Genomic DNA, 18303 nt, shown 5'->3' with positions numbered 1-18303 from the left:
GGTGATGAAGTATTACTTATCATCCTGCCCGAGTTTCAGGTCACATGACCAAGTTCAAAGGTCATTTCGGGTCAATGAACTTTGGGCATGTTAGGGGTATTTGTTGAATTTCCATCGTAACTTTAAATTTTTATGGAGCAAATTCATAAAACTTGGACATTAGAGTGATCAAGTATCACTTTAACATCCTGTGCAAGTTTCAGGTCACATGAACAAGGTCAAAGGTCATTTACGGTCAATGAACTTTGGCCATGTTGGGGGTATTTGTTGAATCACCATCGTAACTTTAACCCTATGTATAGGCCGGGGTATTTTGGGAGTTCATATGGCCCTTGAGATCTCGGCCGTTGAAAAACTCTTTGTGTTGTTCTTAGCAAGTTTACATGAAAACATTGTGATATCAGTTTCTTATGTATTACATTGTTTTTTTTGCAATTTTTATGTATGTTGTTGTTGTTTTACCTTATGTTTTTCATTAATTTTTCAATGAAATTTGTTTGGGACTCTTCTGAGATCATAAGCATCATAAAATGAATACATCTAGACTAGCAAAACTAAAAATAATCATTCATATATGATTTTTGGTTGAAACACAATTTGCATTGACTTTTTACACGAAATCACGTTTTGGGCAAATTTTGGTCTGACATGCATGTTGCGTAATTTCGGAACCGCATACCCGGGTGACGCAAAACTGGTCTCAAAAGTTGCGCAAGATTTGAAAGTAAAAAGTCAGCGAGCGGTCAAAAAATTTCGTGCGACGAAAATATTGCGCGAATCGTTGAGGGGGGGGGGGGGCTCCGAGGCCCCCCGGCCTGGATAGGATTAAAAGTTTATGGATCTAGTTCATAAAACTTAGACATAAGAGTATATCAAGACAATCAAGTATCACTGAACATCCTTTGCGAGTTTCAGGTCACATGACCAAGGTCAAATGTCATTTAGGGCCAATGAACTTTGCTCATGTTGGGGGTATTCGTTGTATTGGCATCATAACTTAGAAAGTTTATAGATCTAGTTCATGAAACAGACATAAGCAGGGGCGGATCCAGCCTTCGCCAATAGGGGGGGGGGCGGATTTTTTTTTTCAGCCATGTTTTCCCCGATCGGCCGCTCGAAGATGAATTTTTGTTTGTTTCTTTGAAGGGGGTAGTCCCAAAAGTCACTTCTTAGCTTTATTCTATAAATCAACATAAATATGTAATATCATAATCCTTTTTTTATAATGCGAGCGCGAAGCGCGAGCAAATTAAAAAAAAAATTGTATGTATTTTTTCCTAAAATTTGAACATTCTGGGCAAAGTTTTTATCCTGAAAAAGATGTGCCTGCAACTAAATAATTACTACGAACGCGAAGCGCGAGCAGAAACTTTTGATACACGTTTTGAACTGATCGAAAAGGTAGGCCTACCTGTTAAAGACTGCTTACAGTTAGCCATGAAGACGTTACATATTTAAACAATCAAATAATGCGAGCGCGAAGCGCGACCTGAAAAATGTTGACATTTCTACTTAAAGAATGGAAAATTTTAATCAATGTTTGTAATCGTGAACAGGATAGCTATATAACTAAACAATTATTGATGCGAGCGCGAGCGGAAAAATTCGAGATTAAGACCTAGAACGGGACACTCTATTCATGTTTTGTAAACCATGAAAAGGATGAGTAAGAGGGGATCTTCCTACATTAATAATGCGAGCGCAAAGCGCGAGCAGAAAATGTTTGTATACGTTTTTAACTGATCGAAAAGTGCCTTTAAGGACTGCTTGCACTTAGCCATGAAGACGTTACATATTTCAACAATCAAATAATGCGAACGCGAAGCTCGCTGAAAAATTACATGAAGAATAGAAATTTTTAATCAATTTTTGTAATCGTGAACATGTTAGCTATATAACTAAACAATTGATGCGAGCGCGAAGCGCGAACGGGAAAATCGAGATTTAGACCTAGAACGGGACACTCTATTCATGTGTTGTAAATCATGAAAAGGATGAGGAAGAGGGTATCTTCCTACATTAATAATTCGAGCACAAAGGGCGAGCAGAAAAATTTTGATATTGTGATCTGAAACTGAATAACTGAATGAACAAAAGGGGCAATTTAATTATTAAATTGACATCTTATCTATTAATGCATAATGAGGGCGCGGAATCTGATGATATTATGGCCTGATAGGATGCATTAGTAATCAGTTGATACATTTTTAACCATTAATCGGCCCCCCATGGATCCGCCTATGCATAAGGGTAATTAAAGTATAAATGATTGTTTTGCAAACATCTTAGCTTACATGCTCATGGTTAAAGGTCATTTTGGGTCGTTGGATATAGTATTTTAACATCTTATGAATGTTTTCTTTTGTGAATAATTATTCAATAGCTGTTTCAAAGTCATCACTGCTGCTACATCGAATCGCGCAATGCAGGCGAGACTGCCAGAGGTGTTCCACTCGGCACATCCTCATGTATGTAACGAATAAAGTTTCATTTTATTCATTCATTACAATATTAGGTTGGTTGAAACACAATAGGTCCATGGTTGAGATGAAGCACCACAACATTGGCGTGCTATAACGCTGTTGGAAAAGAATTTCAAGTCGTGTTACCACTTTTCTTCGGATTAAGTTACGATTTATTACTGTCTCATAAAATGGATCGGTGTTTGCATAGATCAGTAGAGATAATCATGTAAAGTGCATTATCTTACGACAGTCTTTTCCTCCGATTGGCAATATATCTTCAAAATTGATGGCATGCCTTGTTGATGTTCAGCCAAATACGTTAGGACAAGAAAGACGGATTCGGAAAATCATATTGAGAGGCAAAGAGAGAGAGAGAAACTTATATAAATAGAAGAGAAAGATGAAGAGAAGGGTTACAATGGAAGAGAGGGAAAATGAAAAACGTATATCGCTTTTTTTTTCATTAAATACTCAAAGGTGGCGAAAGCGGGAGATGATGAAGAGAATGAACATTAATATCATTAATATATAACGACAAGTTATAAAAGATGATGAAGAAAAAAATGGAAGAAGTATGCATCATCTTTAAAAAAAAATAATATCGCTCTCAAATTGAACCATAAACAGATTCAGTAGACAGCACATGAACACGTTTTACCCAAAAATCATCATGGCACTCTTTTGACGAGTTATATATATATCTTTTGTTTATTTACCATGGGTTGGCTGGTAGATTCCTTGGGTTCCTCTACGGTAAACACACACACATATATATATATATATATATATATATTGAGAGCTATGCTCCTTTTAAAATCTATTCTACGGCATTTTCTAGTCAAAACTATCCAAGGAAATTGACCCAACTGACTGGCCCTCTTTCATGAAATCCTAGATCCTGCGAATATGGCCGCCATGATTTAAAAGCCGTAGATAGAATGTAAAAGAAGACATATCAAATTACATAGGCGCTCGAGTAATAAAGACATTTCACCTTGCATAATTGACCTGTCTGTGCTAACAAGAATGTATTTCAGTTTATCCCGCTTTTTTTTGCACATTGCTAGAGAAATTCTAATGTAAAATGAAATTCTAATGATTACCCGAAAGAAGCAAGGTAATAGTCGACGTGTTCATCTATGTCCGGGGGGAGGTTACGGGTGGATGGAGGGGCGGGTGTTGATGGGCTAAAACAGTAATTATTTGCTTCTGTATGAAATGTGAATATCATACCGTGAATTAGATAAAGCATGTGTTGAAAAACGTATATTAAATACCGAAATAAATTGTGTTCCATGACGTTTGCCAGCCCGATAGTCTTTCCTACAAACGAAGTACATTATAGGCTTATGCATTCTGATTAACAACAATACCCATCTTCCCGCATGTCATGTGACGTAGAATGGCATCAGAAGGAAATAAATGTCATTTTGTTGTCTTTCTTTTTTATCCAAGGTTTATTTGTTAACAATGATCCCCTTTTATTATACTGAAGATCACCACCTTTCTCTTTCTTTGAATCTGTAATAATTTATATCTGTATAACTTTGTTTTAATGTAATCGTGTGATGATAAGAAAACTTCTCAATTAGATTTGAAATAGTTTGAACGTCGATTATCAGAAATATCAAAAGAGTTCTCGAAAGAAGTCATCCAAGGGGGCTGACGATTCGCATTACGATTCTGCCGTTCACCTATATTGCTCTTAGATAATTCCTCTTCACCGCTTATTTAATTGGATTTTACAATTAGGAATATTAAATCAGAATCTCATCAACGTGAACATCCAAGAAGGAAGGACCGAAGCATTCTTGTTAGGATGCTAGCCTGGATTTTCCTCGCAAACCTAGAATAGAGCGTCCGACATCACACGCCCAGGTTGCTTGTCTAACCAAGCTAGGTGTTTTTAGTTGTAAATCTGTAGTCTATGTTTTGAGAAGGGTTGTTAGGAAGCCTAAAAGTGCTATTCCACTTGATGAGATTGGCGAGATATTCCAATTTGTCATGTCTACTTACAAAGTCTTATGATTTTGATTTGATAAGTCAAAAGTATGACATTATATATTTTTCAATTTCTCAATAAAATATGCATGGTTGTTCAAACTATTAAACAATATTATTACTGTAAGGTTCGTTATAGTAAACAGCGTTGCATACATTTTAAACAATGTGTTTACCGTAGAGGAACCCAAGGAATCTACCAGCCAACCCATGGTTAACAAACATAAGATAAGAAAACAAACACCCCCAACAAAAAAAAACATACATGGGGAAAGTAGGCTCATTAAAGATTTCTGTATGGAAATGTTATTATAGCTTGAGCTCTGATCTTGACGTTAATGCAAGAGAATAGATTCTACATGACTGTGGAAATAATAACATGCCCACGCAGACATCCCCAACCTCCGTGATTCGTATTTTTTTCTTCACATATAGAACCTTTATTAATTCAATCTTGCCATCACCTGGCTTTTGAAACGACTAAATGGGAAGAATACCCACCAGCGATTTTATTAACGATCGATGAGAGTGGCGCTCTATCTTATTTGTAATTATTGACCCTATATCACTCCAGACATGTCTTCAGGGTTGTGAGGGCATGCAGAGAGAGAGGGGGGGGGGGGGAGACATACAAACATAGGGAGAGAGGAGGAGAGGGAGACGGGGAAGTGAGCGCTGTCAGAGAGAGAGAGAGAGGGATTTAATTATGAATATCATTCGATAATTATGTCCATAGAGTGGGAAAAAGAGAGAACTTGTGTCCCTTTTATCTGATTATTTCTGATATTGACATCAGTAATTTCTTTTTGATGTGTGAATCGTTTTGAGTAGAATAATATTGACGTTCCCTTTAACTACTATACTACTACTACTACTACTTCTACTACTACTACTTCTACTACTACTACTACTACTACTACTACTACTACTACTACTACTACTACTACTACTACTACCACTACTACTACTACTACTTCTACTACTACTACTTCTACTACTACTACTACTACTACTACTACTACTACTACTACTACTACTACTACTACTACTACCACTAATACTACTATACTACTACTACTAATACTACTACTACTACTACTACTACAACTACTATACTACCACTACTACTATACTACCACCACTACTACTACTACTACTACTACTACTACTACAACTACTATACTACCACTACTACTATACTACCACCACTACTACTACTACTACTACTACAACTACTTCTACTAAACTTCTTTCTTCTTCTTCTTCTCCTGAGTCCTTCTTCCCCCAACATCTACTTTTACTCCTGCTCCTGCTCCTATACTTTCCAAAAATTTACCTTCCATCACCCTGTCCATATTTTCGTTCCTCTGTTATCCGGATTGCGTAGGCTGTCTTGGTAGACTATTGGTCGTTTATGATGCAGGGGCTAACTCTTTGCATGGTTGCTTCATTTCACGCTTGAGTAGATTGTGTTTGCTCAGATGCACTCATAAATCAAAGTCTTTCTTAACACTCCATGCAGCCGTATCCCATCGGCATTAGATATGAACCCATTATCTTGGGTATGTGTTCCTTTGCATGTAGGACCGACCCTGTCTACATTGTAAAGCGATTTGAGCAGCAATACGATCATATCTTAAAGGTTAAAGGGGACTTCAACCTAGAGTAGGTAGAAAGTTTCCTGAAATTAAGCAGATATACTTGAATATTTGAATAACAACAGAAAACACAAGAAACGTATGTGTTTGTAAATGTTGTAAAAGGTTGTAGTCACTGAACATCTGACTGAGATTAACCCTTAATTGACCGCATGATTATCTTATTTGCTAGAAAAAAATGAAGAAGAATAACAGCAGTTAATATACTCACTCTAACATTTTACCTATCAAATTGCCATTAATAATTCCTTTACCACTGCTGGGATACACGTACGTGAACACCACATTAAGCTTTTGTTACCTTCTACATTGCATTGGTTTAACCTTCGAGACGAAACCCTTATTCATGAGGAAAATACGTCTCAAAATATTAAAAACTCAATATCTTCGCATTTATCAAAATGTTGGCCTTTTACCGTGAAAATGATTGGTTTCATTCGTATGATCGTAGCGAGGTCTTGAGGTTTCCAACAAAATGAAAGTTTTGACAGTGGTAGTGTAGGCATACTGCGGGGGGGGGGGGGGGTAGACAAATTGAGTGAAGAGTGAGAAGAGAGTTGGGAGAACAACACGTGCATGCACGGAGGATGATGTTGAAGGAGGAGTCTTGCGTTCCACTAATCGATATACATCCAATCACGATGACGAGAATGTAGGGGATGCGAGATGCAGTGTTGATCACGAGCGTGCAAGTGAGTTGTCGATAAAACCATAGAGCTATACTCTATGATAAAACCAAGACGCATAGAAACAAAGTTCCTGGCGGCATGTATTTCACTGGAAGATAAGGGCACAAACCAACGATATCGAGTTGGTCGAATTGACAGAAGTGATCTTGTTTTACTTGCATTTGCTCACCGACATGGCCAGTTTGTGTATAACTTGGAACCAAGATAACATTTCTTGCGGTGATGATCAATCATTCTGTTTCTACAAGTTTGTTCTTGCTCTAACTAAGGAAATAACTGTGCAATTTCTATAAACTGTATAAGATTATCTGTCAGGTTTCATTATTAAGATGCGTCATTTTTCGAAACATCTTCATTGTTGGTTGTGTGAATCATAACTGGAGACTGTACAAAATCAATTTTTTTTTAAATTTGATATTTCATTTGGATTTCCGCCTAATTGGAAAAACGCACACACGTAACAATGATGATAATGATTGTATTCCTTGTGTTAATTCTAAATGCGGAGTCCAATATGTTTTGTTTTATCTTTTGAATTAATCGTTGCTAGTTATTCTTTATGAAAAAACATGAAACTGATAATGCTGATATATATTCCTATTTCACCTTTTAGTTGTAGCTTTAACTTTCAACGCTTATTTTCATTCTCTTTTCAGATTGATTAAATATCGGAATTCAATATGGCTTCCATTAGTAAATTGGCTCTGTGGTGTGCTTTGATTTTAATGTTTACTTTCACCATTCTGGTTTACATCTCTCCGTCACGACCATCCATCCAATCATCAGTACTTGCTAGAATAACAGGTTTGTATTTATTCAAAACGAGTTCAAATGGCGAGATGGGACTCAGCTTGATGCAATTAACACTTGTGTTGAATCATATATTGAGAAATAATTGTGTTCTCGTCACAAATTTTAAATTTGTTACATGATGATTAGGCATGATTATTGCACGGCGGACCTTCATCACGTCTCTTTAAAATATAGTTTGTCTCGCCTGCATAGCAGAGCTAGACCATAATATGTGCCGCTTTTCCGACGGCGGTCGCCAACGGCGGCGTACGTCGTCAACATTGAAATCTTAACCAAGGTATATTTTTTGATATGTCATTATAACTTAGAAAGTCTATGGACCGAGTTCATGAAACTTCGGCATAAAGGTAATCAAGTATTACTTAACATTCTACTTGAGTTTCGGGTCACATGACCAAGGTCAAAGGTCATTTAGGGTCAATGAACTTAGACCATGTTGGGGGAATCAATATCGAAATCTTAACCAAGGTTAAGTTTTTGGAATGTCGTCATAACTTAGAAAGTATATGGACCTAGTTCATGAAACTTAGACATAAGGGTAATAGAGTAGCACTGAAGATCCTGTGCGAGTTTGAGGTCACATGACTAAGGTCAAAGGTCATTTAGGGTCAACGAACTTTTATAATGTTGGGGATATTTGTGGAATTGTCATCATAACTTTAAAAGATTATGGATCTAGTTCATGAAACTTTGACATAAGAGTAATCATGTATCCCTGAATATCCTGTGCACATTTCAGGTCACATGACCAAGACCAAAGGTCATTTAAGGTCAAGGAACTTTGGCCATGTTCGGGGTATTTGTTGAATAGGCATCATAATTTTATGAATCTACACATGTAGTTCATGAAACATAGACATAAGAGTAATCAAGTATGAATGAATGTTTTGCACACGGCTTAGATCACATGATCATGGTCAAGGTCATTTTGGGTCAATGAACATGGTGTTTTATTATCATATGAGTGTTTTCTACTGTGAATAATTATTCAATAGCTGTCTTCAAAGTCAGCATTGCTGATAAAGCGAATCGCGTAATGCAGGTGAGACTGCCAGAGGCATTCCACTTGTTCTATATTATGTGTGTTGGCGACAAACTCAAAATGTGTTTTTTAAGTTAGGAGGGTAATTATAATAATTATTATTAAAGAATTATCTGAATATGCAGATTTTGATTTAGTTGTAATTCCAAGTATGCAAATTAAGATTACCTATATAGAACATGACTTTGTAGAAAATTCAATTATTTTTTGTCTGCGTATTGGCCATTCCTGTGCATTTGGCTCTCGATTTATGACAGTTAGTATATATTAACAGAAGCGCTGGATCCAATCCACTATGGGAAATTAAAGTGCATGTATATCGACTGTTGAAATAAGGATTTCTTTTTCAAGTGAATACTCTAATCTCACTCAAAAAGTAAGGTATTGCAATCCCTGAATGCCGACTCTGTATAATTATACTTGTGAAATAATCATCTTCTTCCCCAAAATGCAAGCTTTTTTACCAGTTCAGTTCGCAGTATGACGTACTTATTCAAGAAAAAAATATCTGACTTCAATGCATGTTATGCATTCCAAAGTACCCTTGATCAGTATTTTTTTTTCATATTGATGAATTGGATTTTAGCAAACCCCTTTTTAGTAGGGTTGGGTTTATTACCACGCTTTTTCATTTTGATTCGCCTGGCAGGAGCGAGACATATAGGCCAGGCACTGCTTTTTCAACGTCAGGTTGTTCGGGTTTTTTTTTTACCATGGTTATAGGTTTTTGAAATGCCATCTTAAATTTCAAAGTATAATTAACAAGCAAAATTAACCAGAATAGTAATCAAGTGTCATATATATTTTGGTCTGATATTTAGGTGATGCAATGAAGGTCAGAGGTCATTTTAGGTAGATTTACTTTAACCCTGCTATGTCAAAAGCTTAACCAAATGTTCAGATTTTGTAATAATAAATGTAATATCAGGTCAATAGACCAATGTCAAAGGTCACTTTGGGTCCCTTAACAGTAAACTTTGACCATTTTGTAGTATCAAATTCAATTACCCAATGGTTAAGATTTAGATTTTCATGATAATTTCAAAATTTTAAGTCCATATTTTATGAATCTGTTTTTGGATAACAGCAACTCAATTCAATAAGAATAATTTCATGTCACTGGGTCGTGGTCAAAGGCCATCACAGATTAATCATCTGTGATGAAAAATTACATTTTTTTTCATTAATTAAAAATTATTTAAACGGGTTGAATACAACTTGTGCAAGATGGTCATCAGATATCACAAATGAGATGGAAGGAATGAAGGTTACAAATTCAAAGCTGAAGGTCATTTAAGGTCATTTGGTTTGATTATGATATTTTCTTTTAGTTTAAAGAGAAATATATTCATCTTATTTATTTTCATATTTCATGAAATTCAGATATAAGGGGTTTGGTATTTCAATTTCACAAAATCTACACTGCTGCTATATTTAATTGCATGATACAGGCGAGACTGCCGGGGGCATTCCACTTTGATATATTTGAAAGTAGTCTTTCATTTTCTTCGATTTGAATTACAGTTTCCTTTTTCTTTGTTATTTTCCTTTGGAAAACAATATTTAATTGTGGAGCGTTGTGGAGCGTTGTGGCCCAGTGGATTAGTCTTCGGACTTTGAAACAGAGGGTCGTGGGTTCGAATCCCAGCCATGGCGTAATTTCCTTCAGCAAGAAACTGATCCACAGTGTGCTGCACTCAACCCAGGTGAGGTAAATGGGTACCGGTAGGAAGTAATTCCTTAAAAAGCTGTGTGCGCTATGAACGCCTAGCTTAGCCGGGTAATATAGGAGGAGCGCCTTGAGCACCTAACAAGGTGGATATGTGCGCAATATGAATACCCTATGTTATTATTATTATTAATTGAATGGAAAAGACTTATTAGAACAAATCTATCTCTTCCCAACTCAGTTTGTATGCTTCATATAGCCATGCACTTTCTATTTTCAATCAAGTAGATTAAGATCTGCTAATGAACAACACGCACCAGACACTGAAATTAGGAATATATTCCGAGTGATATCAGATTGAAATGAGAGGGGAAGCACACGCAGAGAGAGAGAGAGAGGGGGGGGGGGGGAGAGGGAGAGATCGAACACACGTTACCAACTTGATACATTAGCACCAGCATGTTTGAGTGATTCAATCTGACATTTAATTATGTTTCCTGATATCAATCTAAATTTAAAGGGCACATACAATTTACACAATGGAAGAAAGGCATGGAAAAGGTTCTAAGACTATGTAATAAAAATAATGATTTATTCATTTATGCAATTACTTAGTTGTAAATGCAATTATACTAGAAGATTTAGCATACAGACACGAGTTGTACACTGAATTCACACAAATTTCACAATTTCAAAAGCAAATCTGGATAAATAACTTTGGCAATCTTTTGAACAAAAATATTTGAATTATATGACTAGAGCTCAGAACATTTATGATTTTAGTTATCTCCTGTCTACTTTTTTCTGCTTTACTGACTCTGTTTCTGTTTTTTCTAATTATATTGGTTATTTTCTAATAATTATCAAATTTCTAATGATATAAAGGTAGTATAGAGTAAAGGGCTGCTTTTGATTAATTATCCCCCAGCCTAAGTTTGAAAGGGGTATTTGCGGTGGTGTATCAATGTGGCAGGGGGGCAAGTGCCCTGGGTTGCATTAAGAGGGGGTGTGGGCAAAAAGTGAGAAAGGGGAAAAAAGGAGGAAATTAAAGTAAAATAATAGGATTTGCATCCAATTGGAAGATGCATGCACCAGATCTAGTCTATTCTATACACAACAAAAAAGTCCCCCCTTAAACAAACATCCATAATTTCCAAACCACTGCGAGTTTTAATATATTTTTACATGAGCGTCTAGGTAATTTTATAAGCTTCCTTCTGAGTGAATGTTACGGAGGTATTTTATGTCATGCTTCAGTGAGCATGGCCAGAAGGTAAAATTGCCACTTTTTAAAAGTCACAAGCCAAATATTATGACTTTGATTCCATTTTATTGGAACAAATTCCACATTCTCATCATGAAAATCGTCAGAAGGCTTGTAAAAGGTTCTTTTTAAAAGAAGATACAACCTTTTTGCGAAATTTCACGGTTGAATAAACAAGTCAAAATTTGCTATAATTGATTTTTTTTTACACATTTCTATCGATAAAACTGATCGAATGTGATGACAGTTATTTTTAGGAAGAGTATCTTCAACAATATTCATTATTTCACGGTTCAATGAACATTCAAAGAAAAAAATATGATTTTCAAGTACAGGCAAGTATTGTTTCATTTTGGGAACTGAAATTTTCCTGTAAACCTTTTTTTTCCATTATGTTCAGGACCAATTAACATGCTCCAATGATTCAACGGCGTTTAATTAAACATTCACGCTTGAATGAACATGTGGAATGAGAATAGCTCTTTTTACTTAATTTGAAAAACTGTAATTTCTAACTTTGGATATCTGTCACAAACCTTCTTGCATAGTTCATTTGATTTTATTTTTATGAAAATCCTGAATGCTAATGCTTCAGTGAGCCCATGATATTCGAAAATTATGCACATGAGAAGAAAGTTCAAGGCCTTGGCCCCACTCTATGCCGTATCGTATGATTATTTTAGTGTGCGCGACTTTTGCATAGTGTCAAGCCATGTTGGAAGTTTCATGAAAAAACTGTTAGCAGAAGTAACAAACAAACGAAACAAACCATCATTTCACTTTTGTTAAAATTTTGATTTCCTCTTCTATAGACATTGTGTACACTATGGGTGCATTATGTTTAAGAATAAGTAACCCCTTGCTTTTTACAAAAGTGTCTTTAGCAATATCATTTGGCAGTAATGTTCATCAACCTGTGGGCAGAATTCTGTGCAAAAATGAAATTGGTTTGTTTATTTATGGATGAGTGAGCATGCATCAAAGGGAGAAAAGTGGCATTTTTAATGTCACAGACTCATTTTGAGGGGCTATAAATGTGAATAATGGGGGCAAATCAGTTTCAAATGTGACTTAATTGCTGTTGTGTTTATCATCATCATTTAACCACCACACACTTTCCGAACTTTTTTACACTTTCATGGTTGAGCGAGCACATTTGAAAACCTAGGAATGAATACTCTTTATATTGCATGAATGCATTCTTTTTCTGACAATCTCTCAGGATCAGTTGAATTCATGGACAAATCAGTGGTGGATCCAGAATTTGAAAATGGGAGGGGGCGAGAAATTGGGGGAGGGGAGCCACTAACATTTTCCAATTTTAAAAAGTTATTTGTAAACTATAGAGGATAATACCATCAACCGCTGGGATGATATGCCACAAAATCAAATTGTGCTCACTAAACCATGAACATACATATCAAAATTTTGTGTGGAGTGGCTTAATGATGGATACTAAAACAGCATTAGCACCATAAAATTCACCAAAAAACAACCTTCGTCCACAATCTGAAAAACGACTCTTATGACTTTCAAAAATGATAATTTTTAATTCGATTACTCATACATGACTCAACCGATCAATCTCATTTTTCGCTAGGAGTTTTGTGATAAGTGAAGAAAACCACCTACAAATATTATATCTCACATTTATTCCGTTCAAAAGTTACAGCAGTTTGATTTAGGGGGAATTACTTTTTTGGTTGTGTATAGAAGATCTTCATGGTAAATTTTTTGTGAAGCTTGGTTGGCTTGCTTCCTCACATTATCCATCTCAGAATGGCATAATTTTGCATCCAATATCAAGTGAGAGCTAGGCTTCTATTTGCTACCACTGATCTGTTTAAAATGAGTCCATGTATTTAGAGGCTAGTATCAAGATTTATTTATGAAATTAATTAAGACAATAATCTTTGTATACTTACTTTGATTCATTTGTTCAATAATTGTTGACCTTTGTTCTGTTTTTTCTGAGAAAGTATATTCTTGAAATACCAATTCCAAAGTTTGTTTGTGACTATATCCTCCACTCCAATCTTTCTCTACATGTTTATCTCTCCAAAATAGATCGGATACACCCTGAAGGAGTCTTTTCATCCCATACAACAAATAAAGGACGAGAACATGAGAATGAATCATTAGCTGTACATGTAAGACATCAAATCCAATCTTCTTGCTGACACAAGTGACATTCATTAATAAAATGACTCATACTTCCACAATTTGTTAATTTTCACAAGTATATTTTACTTCAATTGCCTGTATTTAGTTGCCATTTTGTGCTGCCTATATTTTTAATGAGCAAAATAACCAGATTTGTTTTACTCATTGTCCTGTGTTTGAACGATCTTTTTCATCTTCAAGATATCAACATTGATGTTACTGTGTAGCTGATATTTTACTTTGGGATCTTAGAAAAATATCATTGACCGTCATCAATATTACTAAGCAGGGGCCGCGGAACGGTTTTGAAAGTGGGGGGGGGGGCTGACCATGCTAAAAATCACAATCATATGGTCATTTTTACGTTTTTGTACACGGTTTTGGAAAAAAGTGGGGGGGCTGAAGCCCCCCAGCCCCCCCCAGTTCCGCGGCCCCTGCTAAGTGGATAATTATTTTGTTTAATCAAAAGAATTGATATTTACTATTATTAATTGTAAACTTTGATATAGCATAGTACAATTACATTTAGGATTAAACCTTCTGTGTTTAGTGGATATATCAAAATGCATTTTTTATTTGTCAAATTGCAGGTGGACATTGGATCATCGAGGGAAGAAGCAAGCTGGAACTCCAGCAGATTTCTGAAAAGTTCTTACTCAAACGATGTGGCTTTCATGAATGCACAGAGAGAGATTCAGAAACGTCGTCAGTTTAACGTGAAGCGAGTTTGTAAGAAATATCACCCAAATCCTGAGGCAGACATGGCAAAACATCCACCTTGGAATATCCTTGTTGATGACAAACATAAGCTAATGTACTGCTATGTTCAGAAGGTTGCTTGTACTAATTGGAAGAAAGTGTTCTTAGTACTGAGTGGTCAGTACAACTCAACAGAAAGCATTCCACAGTTTTTCACCAATCGTCAGGGGGCTAAGAGTCTCAAATCTTTACAGTCCTACCCTGAAGAAGAACGAAGACACATCCTTAAGACTTACACAAAATTCATGTTTGCCAGACACCCATTTTCCCGTGTTTTGTCGGCGTACCGGAACAAACTCGCACCAGATAGTACCTTCACTCGGGCAGGAAAGTGGCAAAAGAGAATTGGTACCAAGATTATTAGCATATTCCGTGAGGATGCTGAGAAGGCGCGCGCTTCAAGGGAAAATTTTAACTCGAGCAAATACGACCTTTCATTTGGTGAATTTGTCAAGTTTATCTACACCCCACAAGGACAAAAGAATGGCAATAAGCATTGGAGGGATTTACATATAAGTTGCCTTCCGTGCATGATAAATTATGATGTTATAGGTAAGATCGAAACACTTGAGGACGATGCACGGTATATCTTGAAAATCAGTGGGGCAGATAAAGTCGTAAAATTTCCATCAGCGGAAGGTAGTTCACCAACCAACAGTTCTGATCCTTACCTTATACAAAAGTACTTCACAACTCTACCACATGATGACATTACAAATCTATATAATCGCTACTTGATTGATTTTCTTATGTTTGATTACCATGCCACTGTGGATGATGTGCTTGATGTACGGTAGCAACAGATTGATCAGAGCTTCTTTTTTATATAAACAACATTTAACCTACTAACTACAATTGATAATGCACTAGGTTGTACTTCAAGACTTCATTATGTGCCCTTTACTGTGTCAAACACACACCTTTTTTTATGAACGAGTTCATTATAGCAACTCTTGTCAGAATCACTTTTGATATAAAAATTTGTATTTTTCATTTTGATATGTGTACCACTCTACTGCAAAATTTACATAAAATTCACCATTTTAAGATCCTGGTTGATTTATTTCTTGATGAAAGGTGATAGGACATGTTATTTAATTTGTTTTGGCAAATTTTTTATACTTGCCTTGGTCCAGTGTTGTACATCTCAGCAGATTTCTCCTTATGAAATAATAATTGGACAATGGGAAATAGTAACTTCAGGACGTTCCTCAACTATGTGTGTGCGCATCATGATCTGCACATATTTTACCCTATGCGCATTGACGTCACAATGGATGAACAGGTGATTGATCAGCTATAGATATCAGCTGATTTTTCACATGATCTGCATTCTAACTATAGGTCTGATATGTTATTTTATAAAGCTAATTAGCTGAAAATAATCAATGAACCTTTGTTTTTTTATAATACTACTACAATTTCCGAATACTTTACTCTGAATTGCTGCAAAGTATTACAACTATGACCTTGAGTTCGAATAAATGGTAGAGTGGTTTGGAATTTTTCCTCTCATAGATACAGAGCCTTTGGCGCATTTTGAATAGCACCCTAGCTCAAACAAAAATGCTGATAGTTTGAAAACAAGCACATAAACCCCCATTTTTTTAATGTTTATACTGATTAAGTACACCTTTCTCTACAAGCTTGCAAATTTTTGTGAAAATGAGACAGATTTTGAATAAACTGCAGCATTTATTGTACTTCTCAGATTTGTAATAAAAATTTCAACTTTTTGAGATTATGTTTTTGTCATCTTTCACACCATGTTAGAGAAATGGAAGTGCTGCCAGCCTTAAAGGCACAAAAACGAATAGCAATGTGAATAAATTTTCTATCTCCAGTATACAATTCTTAACTATACTGTAAAATTTGATGAAACTTACATTGATTTTGACTTGGTAATAGAGGTTTAACCTCAACGAAATGATCTAGGGTCTAAAAATGCCAAATTCTTTTGAATGCACAATTCTCGAAAACCTCCAATTGGATGAACTTCAAAGCTCAATAGTAAAAAATCAAGCACAGGAACCCATGTTATTTTTTTGCGTATATGAAATATTCAGGTGCTGAAGTATTTCTGTGCAAAATAACATGGATTTCATTTAAACTGTGGAACGTCCTTAAAACAAAGTGAATGTTTGATTGTTGCATGCTATGCATGTACTATTTTTATCCCTTATAGGGCTGTGGGACCTTAGAAGTACTTGTAAGGGGATAGAAACAGGCCTCGTGTGATAAATGGTTTCTAATGGACATAGCTCAGGTATTGATATAGATTATGTAAATTAATCAATATTTAAGTGTTTCGTATTATGTACCTATTTTTACAAAAGTCATTTAGTGAGTTGTAAAGATGCTTTCCTCTTTGAAGTTGAACCATCAGCTATACATGAGATGATGAAATACTGATGGCAACAGTATTAAATGAAATCAGTACCTGATAATTTCAAATAATCATTGACCCCCCCCCCCCCCACACACACACACACACACACATGCATGACAGTGAGTCGCCATTCTTGCCACAGTTAAGTTATAAATGCAGGGAAAATCAGTAACTTTCCCTTTTTTAATAATTGCATAATAAATTACCTACTGGTATCACCTGACAAAGATTAGGTGGCGGGAGTATTTGGACACCCATTTACTGACCTATGTTTGAAAAATGTGATTGACCTGTCAACTCCTTGACCCATATTCTGAACTTGGGTTTAAATCAAACTCTAGTTTAAAGTTGTGTTGTAACTATGGATAGCCAGTTGTGACATAATTCCCTAATGGTAGAGGTTTTAATATATCAGCTAATCTGACTCTCAGATCATTCTTAACTGACTGGGAAGGATAATTAAGATAGTTATCTTCATCATTTAATAATTAGGAAATAGCACAGTAAACATGAGAAGCATTCAATGAAAACAAAATTTTGATGTGTTTGGCATTACATAAGTTTCGCATAGAGTTAGACCACGGTCTAAGTTAAACCCGACTTCAGAATATGGGCACTTGTATTTAAGATGCAGTGTCATTTTTTGCCAAAATAACAGTAAAATCATTTTATTTGATAATTTGTAAAAGGACAATAATCACTCAACCATGAGATGATTACTACCTCTTATTTTGTTTAAACAGTTATGATAAAAACTGCTTTCACTGAATGGAAAAAATACAAACTTATGTCTGTATGGGCATATAGAGGTCAGTAGATTAATGAGTCAAAATTGTAGTAAATGTATTTAAAATGACGTCAGAAAAGAAATTTCTCAAAATCCTATTAAAAAAATCCCAAAAATGTTGGCATGAGAACTAAAAGAAATGTCATTAACTTTAAGATATGCCTTTTAGTTGTTATGACTACATTAACTAGAGAACATAAGAACAAGGAAATGTACAGAGTGATAACAAAGGTCAGTCATGTAATATGCATTTTAGTTTATACCTTGCAGGCTTATTTACATTGCCAGCTATTATCCACACCAGTTAATAAAGTGCACACCTAAAGTTGATTATGGAAATTCAATTTGTATCAGTATTATTGAAACAAAATTGCTGTTATACTCAGGTAATTTTGATGGAAGCAATCGATGGATGTAAGCAGTTAAAGTCTAAACCAGAAGATTTATTTCTTATAATAAGTGTTGATTGTATACAAAAACAAATAATTGAAATGTAACCTTTTGTCTTGATAGTTCAAATTTAAACTAAATACCTTGATTTTTCGCCCTGTACATTGAAGGATACTCAATTAGGGAATATTGTATGAATTGAAATTACACTTAT

At 35.5% G+C, this 18303-nt stretch overlaps 1 protein-coding gene across 1 annotated transcript; it reads left to right on the top strand.

Annotated features, from left to right (window-relative positions):
* Positions 1-7467: 7467 nt before the first annotated feature.
* On the top strand, positions 7468-16997 carry LOC129257276 (carbohydrate sulfotransferase 11-like). The gene is made up of 3 exons (XM_054895561.2): positions 7468-7617; positions 13669-13751; positions 14355-16997. Exons 1-3 carry the CDS (start codon positions 7494-7496, stop codon positions 15318-15320), a joined length of 1173 nt encoding a protein of 390 aa, XP_054751536.2. The 5' UTR covers positions 7468-7493; the 3' UTR covers positions 15321-16997.
* The last annotated feature ends 1306 nt before the right edge of the window (positions 16998-18303 follow it).

The sequence above is a fragment of the Lytechinus pictus genome, chromosome 3 (genome assembly GCF_037042905.1).
Source record: "Lytechinus pictus isolate F3 Inbred chromosome 3, Lp3.0, whole genome shotgun sequence".
Classification (NCBI taxonomy): domain Eukaryota; kingdom Metazoa; phylum Echinodermata; class Echinoidea; order Temnopleuroida; family Toxopneustidae; genus Lytechinus; species Lytechinus pictus.
Note: the sequence above shows the minus strand (reverse complement) of the source record. Positions and strands in the feature narration are given on the sequence as shown.